The sequence below is a fragment of the Equus asinus genome, chromosome 2 (assembly GCF_041296235.1).
Source record: "Equus asinus isolate D_3611 breed Donkey chromosome 2, EquAss-T2T_v2, whole genome shotgun sequence".
Lineage (NCBI taxonomy): Eukaryota > Metazoa > Chordata > Mammalia > Perissodactyla > Equidae > Equus > Equus asinus.
Window position 1 is genome coordinate 88173280 of NC_091791.1, and position 17929 is coordinate 88191208.

The 17929-nt window shown below is 53.3% G+C and overlaps 1 protein-coding gene across 5 annotated transcripts in view; it reads right to left on the reverse strand.

Annotated features, from left to right (window-relative positions):
* Positions 1–11308: 11308 nt before the first annotated feature.
* The window catches only part of WDFY4 (WDFY family member 4), a 301742-nt gene continuing 295121 nt past the window's right edge, over positions 11309–17929 (reverse strand). For all 5 annotated transcript variants that reach the window (XM_070493267.1, XM_070493276.1, XM_070493259.1 and 2 more), the window contains 3 exons: positions 16533–16617; positions 12813–12924; positions 11309–11793 (listed from right to left, as the gene is read on the reverse strand). In XM_070493267.1, coding sequence (XP_070349368.1) covers positions 11727–11793; positions 12813–12924; positions 16533–16617 — 264 coding nt within the window. In that variant the 3' untranslated portion in view covers positions 11309–11726. The remainder of the gene's footprint in view (positions 11794–12812; positions 12925–16532; positions 16618–17929) is intronic.

Genomic DNA, 17929 nt, shown 5'->3' on the forward strand with positions numbered 1-17929 from the left:
CTTATGTTTCTATCTCTGTCTCCCAAAGTCGAGTGCAAGCTGGTTGCAGGCTGCGGTTTTTGTTTGTTAGTCGCAGCTCCATCTCCAACGCCTCGAGCAGCACTGGACACCCAGTAATCGCTTGCTGAATTGTGTTCTGTGCATGATGAATGGGTCAGTGGACGGAAGGCCAGGGAACAGGGCCAGCTCCAGGTTGGAATGTCCATGGAGGGCACAGGCAGCCCTCAGCTCTAATCTGGTTGACAAGCATGCTCTGAAAGGCCAGCTTCGCCACTTCCCAGCTGTGCCAGGAACCCGGCTAAGGGAGTGTGTGCGTTGCACATTATGTGTTTTAACCCTCTGACAGCATTGGGCATGACGGTTGACATCTTACAGATTTGGAAACTGAGGCTCAGAGAGGTTATGCAAGGTTCCTCAAGTTCCTCAGCTGGGCGTGGGCAGAGCTGAGACATGAGCCACAATCTGTCCTACTGCAATGCCACATCTTAGCCAGGATTTGGTGTTCTTGGCTGCTGCGCCGAGGCTGCCAATCTTGGGAAGGTCTAGCTCTGGTCAGCTGATTACCAGCCCTCTTGTCCCCTGCTCAGGCACTGTCGCAAGAGGGGGCCCTATCCTGGTGGTTTGTTGGCAGCCCCTGCTCCCACTCCATTGCCCACTCTCTCTCTGTGTCTCTCTCATTTCCCTTTTTCCAACTGTTTTTCAGTCTCCATCCTGGACTTTTTGGCCCTAAGCTGTGCATTTGCTGGCCACAGGCGAGGCAGCCGTGGGATAACATAGCAGGTGGCACTCCTGCCCGAGCTCACCCCCTGCCCCCAGCCACAGTGGTGCTCTCCACAGTGACCATTTATTAGGCTCTTGGCAAAATATTGAGAAAACACCTTTGTAGAACTTCGGAGGAGTCCTTTCAGTTCATCATTGCCTCATTCATTCATTCACTCATTCACGTATCACAACTTTATGGAGTACCCATGTGGGACCAACACACAAACAGGACATTATCTCTGATCTTGAGGCCTCACAGATGCTTAGGGGGCTGGCTAGGAAATGGGAAATTTCAGTCCAGACTGTTGGGCAGGGAGGAGTCTGGCCATGGGCTGGTTGGTGCTTTGGCACAGACTTTCCTCTTCCCAGAATCCTCTTCTGCACCTCATGTGTGGTGAAGAGCCTTCCTTGGGGTCCTTATGGGAAGAGGAGGGGCAAATTCATAGGCTCCCCCACCTTCTGGAAAATGCTGCGTCACCCAGACCCGGGACACTGCTGAGCGAGCCTGGCCCAGGAGGGCCCGTCCGGGTCCGTCTCACAGAAGCTCCTCCCCTGCTGGAGGCCCTGGGCGTGGCACTGGTTCTCAGAGAGGAAGCAGTCAGGGTCCCCTATCTTGGCGATCTGACAGTCCAGACAGAGGCGGACAGCACAAAGAAAAGTGACCCCCTCACAGTGCCACGTGCTACCCAGGTGGCCTGTGTGAGGGCAGTGGGAGCACAGGTCAGAGAGAGCCACGATTCATCCTAGAAAGAAGGGCAGGGGAGGGACAGGGTGGGCCACGTCTTAGAGGCACAGAAAGGAGCCTGGAGGAGAGCCGGCCCCGCTCAGCGCAGTCCCCTTAGCTCTCCCTTGTAATGTAGCGTCGGCCTGAGACTCAGCTGAATCCAGGCCGCTTCAGCTAGGACTCGGCATCAGCCTCTCCGAGCCTCAGTTTCCCTAACTGAGACAGGGGGTTACAGGAGATAACACATAGCTGGATCCTTTTGCCCTTCAGCTCCCAGTTGTCTGATGGATGTCCCTTGCTGCTGTACCTTGAGTGTCCCCTGATCGTCTGGTCTCATAGGACGCGCCCCTCCCCACTTGTGTTCTTCTCCTTTTCTCCTTATCTGCCTCCATGACTAGACTGCAAACTCCCTGGGGGCTGGGAGCTTGTCTGTCTCCCTCACTCTCACCGCTGTGTCCTGGCACAGAGCAGAGCAGGTGCTGGAGAAGTGAGTATGAACAACTGTGGAATGAATTGGAAGGTGCCTGGCAGAGGGCGTCACCCCAGCGACTTGTTTAGAAATTCTTGCAAACCCTGGACTGGCTCTAAGGGGCCTGGGCTCCACAGGATGCTGTGGGGGTGCTCTTATGCACCAGCATGCTCTGAAATGGGGGCTCCTGCACATTCCCCAAGCCCTGAGTCTACCCAGAGGTGCTGGCCCAGTGGTTGCGAGTTAAAACGGGTTCTGGGGCCAGTCTAATTCGAACACCTGAAGCAGCCAGCAGAAACAAAGCAACAGGAAATGGCGGGGTCTGTTGCAAACTGGAAATGCTCCCCAAATGTCTCCAAGGCATTCAAACCCCAAATAAAGATAAGCGCTGCATGGCCCAAACAGAAGCCACCTGTGGGCTCTGCCTGGGCCCCAAACCACCAGTTTGTGATCTTCCTCTAGTCCCAAGGCCCCAAAGGTCACCGGTATGGAGACTGGGAGGCTGGGCATCCCCACCCCTAGGCTGCTGGGGGTCATCGCTGTTCACTCCTCTGAGCACTAAGGGGCCAGGTGCACCACTGGCCCATCCCTTGGTCATTGCCGGCTTCCAAGGAGCTGAGGCCCCTAACACAGGTGAGATGACCATGTTCACTGCACCATGGGGCCCCAAAGTCCCCAACTTCTCTAGCCTGTGGTCCAAGTGAGGAGTGGGAGCGCTCTGCCTTCTTGGCTGTGTTCCCCATGCGCAATGGCGGGTCATCCAGATGTGAGCCATTGGTTATTTAAGGAAGTCATCTTGGGTGTCATGTGGCCTCAGGATCTGACTCCAAGGAGTCTCCTGCTCCAGCTTCCGTGTGGGTGTCACCTCCAGCCCCTAAGGGGCCCTCCTTCCCCACTGGCCCTGCTGCCTGAGCCCCCTGTGCTTGTGCCCCTCAGCCTCGCTGAACCCCAATCAGGCTGAGTTTCTTGCAGCAATGGGGAGCAGACGCCTCTCCCTCCTGGAGCCGGCTTTGCCACCTCGGTCTTCCAGCCCCGCATCCGCCTGAAGCTCTCTGTGCTCCTCGTGGAAATGGCCCCAGGCCCTCACCCAAGAGCTGGTAGGCAAACCGAAGTCCTGTTTTGACGTGGCCTGCAAACTAAGAATGGATTTTACATTTCTAAACGTATGAAAAAAAAAAAAGAAGAAGAATATTCTGCAAGGTGAAAATTATATGGAATTCCAATTTCCAGGTCCATAAATGAACTCGTACTGGAACACAGCCACACTCATTCATTTCCCTCCAAAGGAAGACTTTATCTTTCTAGTAACGGCCAAACTGTTTTCCAAAGTGGTGGTACCATTTTGTATTCTGGCCTGCTGTCCATGAGTTCCAGTTCCTCCACCTGCTTGCCAGTACTTGGTATGGTCGGTCTTTAGTTTTAGCCGTTTTTATAGTCTTGTGGCCTATCACTGGGTTTTCATTTGCATTCGCCTGATGAGAATGATATTGAGCATCTCATCATGTGCTTATTTACCATTCATTACATCTTTGGTGAAGTGTCTGTTTAAATCTTTTGCATATTTTTTACTGGGTTGTTTGTTTTCTTATTATTAAATTTTAGGAGTTTTAAAGTAACATCTAGATACAAGTCCTTAGTCAGACGTGATTTGCAAATATTTTATGTCAATTTGTAGGTTGTATTTTATTTTGTTAATAGTATCTTTCAAAGAACAGAAGATCTTAAATTTGACAAAGTCCGATTTATCCACTTTTTCCTTAATGGATCATACTTTGGGTGTTGTATCTAAGAGATCTTTGAGGAACCCGAGGTCACTAAGAATTTTTATTGTTGTTCTAGAAGTTCTACAATTTTAGATTTCAAATTTAGATCTATGATTCATTTTAAATTAATTTTTCTTTATGGTGTGAAGTGTAGCTCATAGTCCCTTTTTCTTTGCACGTGGATATCCAGTGTTCCAGTGCCATTTGATGAAAAGACTGTCCTTTCTCCACTGAATTGCCTTGACACCTTTGTTGAAAGTCAACATATGTGGGTCTGTTTCTGGCTTTTATTCTGTCCCCTGGATCCATCTGTGTATCTCAATGTCCACAGCACACTGTCTTCATTACCGTAGCTCTTTAATAAGTTTTGAAATCAAGTAAGTCCTCCAACTTTGTTCTTTGTGCAAAGTTTTTAGGTTACTCTAGGTCCTTTGCATTTCTATATGAATTTTAGAGTCAGTTTGTCAATTTCTACTGACAAAAAATCCTGCTGTAACTTTGACTGAGATTGTGTTGAATTTGTAGATCAATTTTGGGAGAACCAACATTAATAATATTGAGTCTTTTGCTCCATGGCTGCAGTATATCTCTCCATTTATTTAGGTCTTTAATTTCCCTCAGCAATGTTTTTGGAGTTTTCAGTGGGGTTTTCAGATATTACACATCTTTCGTCATATCTATTCCTAAGTATTTCACATTTTTGATGAGATTCTAAATGGTATTGATGCTTAAGTTTCAATCTCTGGTTGTTTGGTAGGACTGAGAAGATTTCCCGAGACACTGGATGTGGGGTGTGAGGGAGGAGCATACTCGAAGATGTCCCAAAGGGTTTTGGCCCAAACAACTAGTAGGATGATGTCCCATCCCTGATGGTGGCTGAGCAGAGACTGGATGGAGGTGATTGTATTACTGAGAACGTCCCATGTTGCTGGTACTGAGTTTCCCAACTCCCATACATACTCTTAAATATTTTCACCAACCCGATGTGGCATCTGCTCCCTGGACAGTGCCTGCCCCAGCACCTTGGGTAAGGACAGTGTCTCCTGGAGTGCGACTCGGGGACCCTAGGGCCGTGAGGTTGTTATAGGGGGTATATGGACAAAAGTTTTTCCCATTTATTTTTATGTAATTAGAAAAAATAGAGACTGTACATCAGACCCCTGATTTCACAAACACTAGTGCTTAGATGAGCTTAAAGTTCAAAAACTGAGGGCAGTTAAAGACAATATTAAGATGATTGTAAGTGATGCAGGTGGAGCAGAAAACCCATGAAGGTGGTACGAGAATGAGAAAAATCGGGGAAACACTGAATGAGGGGCTAAGGCCTCAGAGAGGAGAGAGAAGGAAAGTCGTTATTCTCTTATCAGGCCCTGTGTGAGAAACCACATTATTAATATCCTAATACTCAGCATTTCCTGAGCTCCCTCTGTGGGCTTTACACACATTATCTCATCTAATCTTCACAACAGCTTGTGAGGTCAGGAATTATTACTCTGATTTTACAAAACAGCAAGAAGGAGAAAAGACGACTGAGGCTGAGGTCACGAAGCCCGAGAGGAGAGAGCAGGGCTGGCTTGTGAAGTGGGGTCTCACGGCCTCTGCTCTGAGGGGCTCCAGGGCCGGCTACCAATGCAGGGCCTCTCGTGACTCGTTCTCGAAGGAGGGAGGGCGACCTGGCAGGCCCGGGAGAGTTGCCCCCCGGTGGCAGCAAGCTCCTTGTTGGGGAGGTGTCTAAGCTCGTCTCCTCTGACACAAAGTTGCTGGCCCATTATTTTTTGATTCTTCCAAAAGCACCTGCACCCATTCTTCTTCCCTTGTGTTTGTTGTGGGGTGCGGAGGGGCGGCTGTTCTTGGAGAGTGGGGTAGGGCACCGAGGCTCCAGGCCTTGGAGGCAGGCTGCATAGACTTCCATCCGCCCAGGGTCCCTCCAGCAACCTTAGGCCAAGTGGTACTGCAGAGGGGTGCTCTGTCCTGGACCCCTGACGGGGGCTGCCCCTGACCTGGTACTCGACCTTACACAAGTCTCTTCCCTTCTCTGGGCCCCAGTTTCCCCATCTGTAAAATAGCAGACTTAGAGGGTCTATGAGACCCCCAGTGGCCCTAGGCTTTTAGGGTGACATTTCAGGCATCCGTGTCCAGACTCAGCCTCTCTCCATCGGGCCCAGCCTGGTCTGAAACAGACCCTCAGTGGATCCTCGGGCAAAGCTAGGAATGAAAGAATGAATGAATGAGCCAATGAACAATTGCATGGATGGAGAGCTACCATAAGCTGTCACTCTGATGTCAATGAGAACCCAGCGGTGCCTAGTGCCCGAGTGTAGACGGCAGGGCTGCAAGTGTGTGTTGCATAGCCCTGGGGGTGCAGACAACTTCCGGGTCACCGCAGAGTGGTATATTTATAACGACGCATTTGTGGCAAATGGGAGTAGAGGTCTAGGACCAGGAGCGTCTCTGTATCAACCTGTTTTGGGGCAGACAGAGCTCTCAGCCCAGGGCGACACAGGGTTCTCCGAGCCTTCAGGTAGGGGGAGTAGGGGGAGGAAATTAAGCAGAGAATCCTCTTGTTTACTAGGAAGGCTGGGAAGGTGCCGCAGGCAGCAGCCATAAGAGTGAAATGGAAACAATGTGTCATGTGTGAGCACGCGCACACACACACACACACACACACACGTCCCGGATCTGGGCACGTGACATGTACCCAGAATTTACGAAAGCAAAACTGATTTTGGCTTAGAGAGATCTGATTTTATGCTCAACACATTTCACCAGGATTTTCATAGGCAGAGTCTTTTCCTTCCTGAATGGGCCCTGCCAGGCTGCCTGTTAATGTGGTCTGGTCCAATCTGGACGTCTCACCATCCCCGTGACTGGGTTCTCAGGACTCGGCTCCTGGCCGCAGGCCGAGCTCACGGGAGGCAGTTGCCGTCACAAGTGGCTTCATGGGCCTGGGCTTTTCTCCCTGGAGCCCAGAACACAAAGAAATGAAAGCAGAGGGCCAGCACAGGGACACAGCACAGTGTCCCCCAGGAGCGAGGGCCGGAGGGCCCCAGAAACTTGGTCAGCAGCACCAAGAGCCCCATGTGGGGCCTCCAGGAGCTTCCACTCTTGAATTTCAGTCTGTTCACTATAAGCCATTCACCCATCACTCACTGAGTCCCTGCGGGGCATGTTGGGCAGGCCTCTATGAGGTCCAGGGAGCTGGGCACCCGGACTTAGCAAATAAAAACAAGATGCCCAGGTAAACTTGAACTTCCAATAAACAGCAAAGACTTTTTTAGTGTAAGGGTGTCCCAGGTGAGCCCAGGCCTGTCCGGATGGAGAGGTGGGCACAGCTTGAGCCCCCCTGGCATCCACGGTGGATAACGCCGTCTCCTAGAGGGTTGACTCGAGTGCACGGCCTGATCCTGTTCTTCCGCTGTAGGCACTGGACGGCCCTCCTTTCCTCTCTGCCGTTAGAGGGATGTCGTTGTGCTGGGTCCTCTGCCCTGGCCCCTTAGAGAACGTGGAAAACCGAGGGGGCTGGGGAAGCATTGCCCTGATGAAGGGTGGGCAAGCAGCATTTATTCAGAATAGTGAACGGAACTGAGACTTTCCCAGAGTGGGAGAGGTGGCCATGGCAATCCTGGAGGAGGCAGGTGTGTGGGCGCTTGGTCATTGCAGGGATGGGGGGTGTTGGGAGTGGGGGATGGTCTCACAGTTATGAAGAAGTTGCCATGGGGAGGAGCTCAGCCGGGAGGGAGCTGAGCGTGGCTGTGGTCTCAGGCTGAGCCGGAGAAAGTGAGTGGAACAGGAGGTTCTCTGATCTCAGAGGCCAGGGAAGCCCCTCACAAGCCACCTGCCCTGAGACTGCAGGGTGAGTGGCAGAGGGCAAATGCCTGCATCCTGTCACAGTCTACTCCACAGTGTCTCCAGTGAGGACTCTCAAGCCAGCATCAGCATCACCCTGGAGATGGTTGAACGTGCGGACTGTGGCTTCTGCTCTAGCTGGAATCAGGAGCCTGAGAGCTGGACCTGCACGTCAGGGTGCTCCTGAAGCCGTGCCACCGTGTGAGCAGCCTGCTCCAGCCTGATCAAGCACCGGGTGTGAGAGTGTGCCTCCCATCCTGTTTTCTCTGGGCCTCTCCCCAGCCCAGGCCGGGGGCTTCTCCGGGCACGGGCAGGATAGTTTTCTGCCCCTGGGGCCCCAGCACAGGGCTTGGCTCAGCAAGAAAGGACACTGGCCAGTGGATGAATGAGCGATGTGTTGAAAGATTGCATCACGTCGGGGACAGTCAGTCTGTCGTTTGCTTCATCCCTCCGTAAAATCAACAAGTATGATTTTAACCTCACAACAAGCCATCAGGTAGACCCTGGGATCCAATTTGATAGATATAGAAACTGAGGCTGACATTGGCAAGATGTGAGGATGCTGGGAATGGGGCTCAGTCTGCCTGGTCCCAGGGTGCTGCTGTTATCGTGACCCTCACTGTGAGCACCTGTCCTCAGATTCTGGTCTCCGGGTACCGAGCTGTGACTGGACAGCTTGGCACTGCTCCTGCACTGGGTTCCCCTTGTGCCTGTTGGATTTGGGGTGCTGGCAGCCCTGCATCCGTGTGGCCCTCACACCTCGGCCCAGTCTGTCAGTGCCCCTGGCCTCCGCCCTGACTGTCCCTCTGTTAGGTGCCTTGGTGCCCAGCCTCCTGTCTTCCTCCCCACCGCTCAGGCCTCTGCCCGGCCTTCCCTCCATCACTGACAACCCTCAGGGACCCCAGCCCCAGCTGGATGACTTCTGAAACACTGAGGCCAGCAAGCGCCTCCTGCTCCCCGAGTTGCCGAGAGCCTTTGGACTCTGGACTCCTGCTGTGCCTGGGGCTTTTCTGCCCCCATTCCTGTCCTTCTCTGTTTGTTCCCCCAGCAGATTCTGCTCTGACCCCTCTGGAGTCTGGACCAGGCCTTCAGTGAGGGCCCAGGGTGTCCCCGTTCCCCTCTGGATCTGTGTGTGCACGGCAGCTTCTGTCCTCCAGACACCAGAGAGCTGGCCTTGAAGGAGCGTGCTGGAGGCCCTGGGGAAACACAGGGCTCTCGCTTGAGCAACCCTAGGAAAGAGGCTACTACCAGGTGGTCCCCTGAATATTCACTGACACAGATGCTAGAGACCCCAAGGTGAGCCTTCCCCGACACTCCTCCTCAGGGCTCGCTCTGCCCACAGCCCTCTCCTGCTCCCACAGGTGCCTGCAAGGCTCCCAGCATCATGGATGGGGTCAACCATTTCACCCAGGCTGCTGGCGTCGTTTCCAGCCACATCCCGGGCCCACAACCAGCCCTTCTCCTCAAATCTCTTCCTGTCTTCTTCTCTCCATCTTGCTTTGCCCAACCCAGGGAGGGGCTGCTGCCTGGACCTGCCATCACTCAGAGCTGTTTTCACTTCCGGTGCCACCAACTCTGAAATGTCCCCACCATGGCTCATTCACTCATCCCCACATACTTAAAACAACACTTGTGGAGCATCTCCTGTGAGCTGGGTACAGGGAATACTGCTCCATGGGGTGGATGGTCCATCTCTGCCCTTCACTCCCACTCACCCTGCCAGTCACCAGCCTCCAGCCCCTGCAGCGCCAGAGCGACAGCCTCTCCTCCTCCTGGCCTCTACCTTGCCTTCCGTCTTTGCCCATTTGTTCTTCCCACCTCCAGCCCAACAGCCTTTGCCGAGTCTGCCCCCCTTTCCTATAAGAGCTTGCTCCCCATCTCCATGGGGCCAAGTCATTTCTGTGCTCCCCGGTCTCATTCTAGGGCAAGTGTTACGGGCTGAATTGTGTCCCCCCAAATTTCACATGTTAAAATGAGGCTGTTAGGGTGGGCCCTAATGCAATAGGTCTGGTGTCCTTATAAGAAGAGGAGATTCGGACCCAGATACAACAGGAAGACCATGCAAGGGCACAGGGAGCAGACGGCCATCCACAAGCCAAGCACGGAGGCCTCAGAAGGAACCCACCCTGCCGACACCTTGATCTCGGACTCCTACCCTCCAGAACTGGGAGAACACTTTCTGATGTTTAAGTCCCCCATCCTGTGGTCCTGTTATGGTGACCTTAGCAAGGGGATACCGCCAGAATGTCACCTGTGCCTTCCCCTGGGCGTGAGATGTCTCTCTGTTTAGCCCTTCCACCGCTCCTCACATTTGTTTGCGCAGATATCTTAACCCCAAGACCCCAGCAACAAGCCCCGACTCCACCCCCTCATTTTCCCTGTGATGTGGGGGAGCAAAAGGCAGTGGTTGGGAAGTGGTGGCTAAATGAATGAGCCCCGGGCAGCCTTCGGGCCTGCAGACCTCTCAGTCCTGGGTAGATTTTGTGTGTCGTCTTTTGAAACATGACAGCAGGCCCAGCCTTGATATTTATGACCCCACTTCTTGGCCTTCCTGGGGAGTAGTGCTCTCTGCTCTTCAATTTATGGTCCTCCGGTGCAGCCCCAGACTGACTAGGGGATTGCAAATGGGCTGTCTGCTAACAGCGCACGCAGACAGTGCAGGGGGCGGGGTGGTCCTTGGGTGGGGGTCAGACACGTGCCCTCCACAGCTAGCTCGGAGGGGGGCCCTGGACCTGAGAAGCACCTCCTCCTCCATCTTCCCCTCTGCAAAGACCTCGGAGTTTCCAGTTAGACCCTAAGCATCCCTCACCCACTATTGTTGACGCAGCTCACACGCACCACCTTCACTTCCTTCATAGTTATCTTTAAATGGAGTCACTGCCCCCTGGAGGCCAGATGACCCAGGCCGGAAGACACAGAGTCCATTTTCTTGCCATCTCCAGGCCTGAGCTAAATTGAGAGGCAACACCCATCAGGACCTCTGCAGGGCTTGGAAAAATATGGGAAAGATTGGTCTTCCCCAGAGGACAAATCTCGAGGAGGAGAGTTAAGGCCAGGGAGCTCTGCCACCCCAGATCCCTGTGGCCCACCTGAGCTTGATCTCGTTTCCGAGGCCGGTGAACTTCTCTTCAAGGAGCTCTGAAAGGCTGGGGTGGGGGCAGGATGTCAGCATGAGGCTGATGTCTTCTGTGCCCAAGGACTGAACCAAGAGCGACCCAGGCACTGGAAGGTACTAGAATTCCTCTGAGGGGCTAACTCCCCACGTGCCGTGCATTTTCAGATGGAGAACGAGTCACACAGCAGCCCAGATGTTCCCAGGATGAGCTCCAGCTCCACATCGGTGTGTGGACTTGGCCTCTCGACCTCCTTGTAAGGACAGGTCCCGGAGAGGAGACTGCCACACTCGAGCCTGCCCGGGACCCACCGCCCACTGTGGGTGCAGAGATGCAAGCATGCACACCAGGCGGGTGTGTACCCCCAGGCTGACTTCCCTACACCCGCAATGAGTGGCTACCGTGTCCGCATCCTGGGCCTCAGCCACGGAAGCTGGGCCTCCTGAGTGTGGCCCCTGCTCCCCATAAGCCCTTGCACAGCAGGCAAGATGAGCGGGATTCCGCAGAGGGAGACAGGAGGGGCTGAGAAACACTCCTCAGTGGGCTGCGCTGCCCCAGGCTCCCTGCCTTTCTAAGTATGGAGAGGCAAATACCTGAGTGGAAAAGGGTGGCGATTTTAAACTCAAGAGCCTTGCATTTGGAAAATGGTCATTTGAATAAAATAAAGACAATACAATATTTCCCATCAGTTTCCAGTAAGACATCCGCTTTTTTTTTCAGTGCAATAAGCCCTTTGAAAAGGTGAGTCACGTGCAGGTTGGCATCAGGGAGTCACAGTTTCCAGCATGCTGCTGGCAGGCCCCCGACGTGCACTCTTATCCGTCTTATAGAAGTGCATCCTTGTGCAATCCAAGGCCAGAGTCCCAAGGGCCATGGAGAGGGCTCAGGGTGTGGCTCTGATGGCCAGCAGCTTCTTCCTCAGGGACCTTGTGGAGGGGAGGCCTGGGGTTTTCTTCGCGCCCCAGGCCCTGTGTCAGCTCACATTTTGCCGGTGCTCCCGGCCTCAGGGGAAACACTGCTGCACCAGACCCTCCGCTGTCTCTTTCTTCCTACCCCTCTGCAGACCAGCAGAATATTCTCCCCTTCTCATCGCCGACCAGGAGTTTGGTCTGGTTTCTTGGGAAGAGAAAGAAGAGACAAGCATGTCAGAGGCGAGCGTGTGAGTCCTGCATATCCCAGCCGGTACTCAGAAAACTGAAATACTGCAACACGAGGTTCAGTCCAGGACCCCAAGGAGCCAGCACCTGGCCTCCACCTGAAGCAGGGTGAGGGAGCGGGTGAACGGGGGACTGTTCTGACCTGGGGGGAGCTTTTGAACAATGAGGGTTGTGGCGCCCAAAGCACTGAGGGGAAGCTCCAAGATGCTCGGGCTCCAGGGAGCAGGGCAGGGCCCTGACTTTTTCTCTCCAGCATCTCCAGGTGCTGCTGTCCCGTGAGGGATACAGCCAGGCTCCGAGGGCAGAAGGAATGGCAAGCTCTCCAGCAAAGAGTTAGGGCTCGGCATGGCACTTTCTGTCCCTTTCCCCTGGCCCCACCCTACCTCAGCCTGGCATCTAGAACCCCGTGTGGTTCTCACCACCACGGACCCCGAGTGGCCCACTCCAGAGCAAGGAGGGAGGAAAGAAAGCAGGTCTTGAAGGGCCACAGGCTCTGAGATGGCACTTGTCAGTGTGTGGAGTGGGTTAATGATCGTCAGTGCCACCACTGGGGAACGTGAAGAATAAAATAACCCTATAGAGTGTAGTATCTGACACTCGTCTCGTCTCTGTTGGCTTGGAGCCCTCGAGAGGCATTTTCTGTGATGTAGGATAATCATCACACCAAATGTCACCATCGGCAGTGGACTTCAGGAAAAAAGTCCCTCTTTAGGATAAAATTACGAAGCAATGTACTTTTTTTTACCTTTTGGATTTCTTTATGAATTCATGGATATTCGAGAGAGAGCAAGAACATGTGTGTGTTAAAAAAAACATTTCCCAGGGCCGTGCATGGCCACCTTGCCTGCATCCTGTGCATGGGGTCCTCCTAGGTCCCTGAGGAGTGAGGCCGCCTCCCAGGGCAAGAGCCGAGAACCTTCCTAGGGGTTGGCCACAGCGCCCTCTGCTGGAAGCCCGGAGAAGACAGGCCGTGTTTACCTGGACACGGCCAGAGCTGTCACCGCAGGGCTGGTTTTGCTGAGCTTCCCTGTCAAAGCAACGCTGACATCCAGCTCTCTGCACAGGGCAAGATTCTTCTCCCACCTGGGGCCTGTGGGGAGCATACGGGAGAATAGTTAGAAAACCCGAGTGGCTTCACACACATGCGCATGTACGTCCACACACAGGACCGCAAACGCACACGCACATATTTATATTTGTGGTCAGCAACTTGTTAAATTGAGGGGGGAAATATATTTAATCTTGGCCTGTGCTGTTGCAAAAAACGGGCCGTCCCAATTTAATTTGCAGGCTGCGATAGTTACATGTGCTGACGTGCTGCGGTATCCATTGTGTACCAAATTGGATTTGTGTATTATTGCTTTCTAAATTGCATGCCTAGTTCAGCAAAATTGTTCATCAGTGTTTACTGGCTTTATGCTTAATAAGATGCCCCACAATACCTTGCTGCCAGGATGTAATGCAGCCCATAATTGCCTAGTAAAAATAAATTACATAAAGTCGGCATTATCAACTTATCTGAATCCTCTCACGCCACAACCAATAATTAAATGCCGAGAATGTTTTTTTCCAAAAATATAACTCAATGATTGTTACTTCACTCATTTTAATGACTGCATTTGGGGACAGACAGCAATTCCTTCAGTGAGGAGGGTGAGACGGAGAGACATCAGCTGGATCTGTCCTTGCGAAGTTACTCGGTTGGAATCAGGGCGGAAATGATGGAGCTGCCTCAGCTGTCCTGGGGTGGCCACTTATGTGTCAGACAGGCCTGTGCACCAGGAAATGCACGCGCATTTTGTGTTTGTGGAAAATTCCCAACAAGCAGCTCTTCCCAGGCGCTGTTTATATACCAGATTGAGTCCAAATCTAGGGGGCGATGCCTAAAATGAATTGTACTCAGCTGGGTCCCAATGACAAAGAAATGAATTCCGGGCAGAATCTGGATGACCTGTGCACACAAATACAGTATCCTTTAGATCTTCAAAGATCTCCTTTCCTGCGCCTGAAGACATTTGAGGGATTGAGCAATATACACACCAAGGGGACCCAGGCAAATATCCGTGTGTTGGCCCAATACTGGTCCCTTTCCAACAAAACAGTTTCGAGCAATATTAGGAGAGCAAGGCCTCCGGTGCTTAGGTTTGTAAATGTGCACGTGGATTTGCTAACTCTGCACAGTGGCCCGGCCTGATTTTTATGAATATAAAATCCGTGCCCTCGGGCCCTCTCATCCTAATCCTCCCATAAATTGTAACCATAACCCTGGCAGCTGATACTACAGGACAGTGGTGACCTCAGGTCCAGACAAGCAGCCGGGGAAGGATGTGGACCCGGGGCTCCTGTCGTCCTGAAACCATCTTGTAAGTTCCCTAATGTCATCAGCTGGTGTGTTAGGGGAGAGTCTCCTAGAAGTCTGAGGAAATGATAACAACGAGCCGCATTTTGTTGAGTACCTTCTCGTCTCTATCTATTAATTTTCTATCGTCAGCTCTCTACAAATTAGGATGTGCAAGAGGCGCCTTCATTTGACAGAGGGGGAAACTGAGGGCCAGAGAAGTTGCTGGAGACAAAGCTGGGTCTAGTTTTCTTGTTTCTGGCTTTTCGCCTCACTTTTCATCTCACTAGACCCCATGAACAGTGAACACAACCATTGATCGTGAGTGGACACCCGTGAATCCACTAGCACTTCCAGAACCAACGGGATGGCCCTGAGGGGTCCTTTGTGGTCCTCTGTCCCTCTGTCCATCCACCTGCCCACCCAGCCAGCATTCTTGGTCAGACATCCACTTGTCCAGCAAGGACTGAGCTAATGCATTTAGCTTTTTGGACCTCAACAGCTTCAGAAGTGGGCAGTGTTGCCCAGGACTGAAATAGTGTGCTGGCACCCGAACCCTGTGAGGGAACCCTGCGCCAGCCCCTCCTCCAGGTGGCGGGGGGGGGGGGGGGAAGAGGAGGGGGCTTGGCCCCTGCTCTCTGGAGAAGCGCTCTTAGTTCCTCACAATGCACAGGCCTCACACATCTTTCTTTTTACGCTGAGATGGGCGGCTAGATCCCATGGACCCTAGAGACACTAGGACCTGTGAACTGAGTGTGGCTGTAGATCCTTGTGGGGCCACCCTTCTGGGTCAGCCCAAATTGTTGACGAGGCTCCTGGATGGTGGTATCTGAAAGGCAGGGATTCCCACGCGGAGCCTAGGACCTAGAAGGGGCTGAGCAGATGTCTGTGGGTGCTGTGTGAATAAAGAATCACAAATCGGTGACTACGCGAATCAAGGAGGTGCGGGAGTACATTTTAGAAATGAACTAACTGAAAAGGGCTACTTGTTTCAGAAGGCAGCCCTCAGCAATCTGGAAAATTCCCTCCCATGGATGATCATGGGTCCTGGCCTACAGAGCAAACCAGAAGGGCTCAGATGATGGGAGAATTCTTGCTTCACGGTAACATGTCTCCTTGAATCATGGGCACCAAGAAAGATGTCTCAGTTCTGGGCCAGACTCTTTCGTTACGACAGAGCTGAGAAAGTTTGGCTGCATTGGAGAAGGTGATGGTGGAGACACTAGGAGGTGAGAAGAGAAGGAGGTGATAGCTTTGACGGTGAGGTTTATGCTCATCGTGGAGGGTGTTGTCTGGTGGTGGTGGTGATTATGTGGCAGTATCTGTGGCTGAGGTCGTGTCTACTCTGGTGCTGGAAGTGAGAATGATCATAGGAATATGCTTGGGCAACTTTGGGCAAGTTACTCAACCTCTCTGTGACTCAGTTTCCTCATCTCTCACACGAGGTCAAAGTAACATCAACCTCATAGGGGTGCTGTGAGAAGTAAGAGAATGCATGGAAAGTGCAAACGGAAACTGCTCATGGTCAGCTCTCTCCCTCATGGCTCCGTGACGGTGGCCATGGTGGGGGTGCCACTGGCCAAGATGGTAGAAGGTAGAACAGATTTTCCTACTTCAGTCCCATCTGCCACAACCCAAAGAGGGTTCTGCTCCAGAAGAGTGGTTCTCTGACTTTGCTGCACACCGAGACCTAGTGGGGGACTTGTTAGACATGAAATTCTAACAGCCTCCAATCTTTTCCCAGGGGTTGGGGTGAGAACAGAACCCAGATTCACATTTTTAATAAGCCTCCTGGGGGATGCTGATGTCAATGACCCTCAGACGCACTCAGGAACTTGCCGTGGGGTGTTGAGCCAGAATCAACAGGGCGGGCTGGGGCCTGTGGAACAGCCTCCCCTCCCTGGGGATCCAGCAAGGCCCTTCACTGCTCCCGTCTGCAGCCTGGCTCTCCAGGCGAGGAGCCAGCAGACCCGGGCCCTGGGCTGGGGAGTTTGGCATCCCAGAGACATCCAGGCAACGAAGAGCAACAGACCCAGCTCTGCGAGGTGTATCCCGGCTCCTGAACCACCTGACAACCACTGCCACCACTGTTCACACATCCAAGGACCGCCCCAAGGAGTCGGCTGATCCCTGCAGGATGAGGCCAGAACTCAACAGTGTTTCTCTACATGGCTTCAAATTCCACCAGCAGCTCACGGTCAACTGTGCTCCTGTCCCCCCAGACCTGGGAGCATCTCCGTGGCTTCCCTGGGCTCTGCAGGCCTGGGTGGAGCTGCAGCCCTTGGGCGGAGGCGGGGAGAGCGGAGGGAGGGCTGAGCAAGGCGAGGGCACCCCACGCGCAGCCCCAGCAGGGCAGTTACCTCTCAGGCTTGGAGGCTGAGCTGAGGGCCCCTCTGGCGCTGCCTGTCCAGGCACAGACATCTTCACTTCCTCAGTCTTCCAAATCTGTCCAGAAAACAGAAAACGCCATGGGCTGGGGAAGTGATCCCGTCTGCAGGCTCGGTGCCCATCCCACTCCTTCAAACCTGGGGGAGCCTGAGGGGAGAGGTGGGGGCATGGCCCCCCTCACTCCTGGTCTTAATGTATCCTCGGAAGAAGGGTACTCAGGCTTCGCCTTCCTTTCGCTGAGGTCTAGCCAAGAGAGCCAGTGCAGCCTGGATGTGTCACTCCCACCCCCGCGTCCTTTCCATCTCCTCTCAGCCCCTTCCCTTCAGGGACAAGATTCAGCAGCCAGTTTATTATCATTTTATTTAGCTAAGACCTCCTGTCCCCCAGCCACCCTCCCTGGAGGCCTCCCTCACGCCCAGAAGCTGGGCCTCCCTGTCCTCCGTGTCTGGTCTTTGGTCCCAGAGCCTGCGGTGAATGCCCTCAAGCTGACCACACTTGGCTCCTCACCTGCTGAGTCTGGATTTTCTGTCGCTGAAGGACGAGGACCAGCCTACACTTACATGCTCTTGTGAGCTCCATGGCAGGCCTAGCAGGGCGCTGGGCCGTCCCGGGAGCTCAGTCACCATGCTGAACCAATGAGCGCTGAGTGTAGGAGAGACCCCCCTCCCAGTGCTGTGGGCAGGCCCACGAAGGACATGCACCTGCTGCTCAGCCAGCTCAGGCTCCTCTGAGGGACACGCAGCGTGGACCACGACCTACCAAGCCCCAGCTGTCATGACCTTACTTCCTGGCCACCCCAGGACACCCTGCTCTCTGCAGAGACCCTGTGCCCTCACAGCCCAGAGCTGCAGCCCTGTAAGGGGACTTCTCGGGGCCCTGCTCAGCCTTGTCTCTCCTGTCTATGCACGCTGGCCCCCAGCCTGCATGGTCCTCTCCATGTGCTCTGACTTCTCCTCGTCCTCAGCTGAAATGATGCCTCCTCTGACGCCTCTCTGTTGAAAATGAATCCATTCTCCTCATGGACCCCACCATGCTATTCATTCTCATTCTGAGAGCATCGTCTCCATGATTCTTCTGAGACTTTGAGCATGGAGGCCCCTGGAGGGCAAGGCTAAGTTTTAGCCATGTGGGCACACGGCAAGCTTTCATAACTGTTTGTAGAATTCAGTGGACATTTTCCTGAATACCTTGTGGCATTCTATTGACATTTCCTTTCATAAACTGTGGACGTCAAGTGACAGTTTCTTGAGTAAGCCTCTTAAGTATGCCTTATCTTTACCCATTGCTTCACCTTTCCTGTCAGTCTCAGAAAACTCGCCTGTATTTGTTCTTCCCACGCTCTTCCACCTCAGGGCTTCCCTTCCTTCTC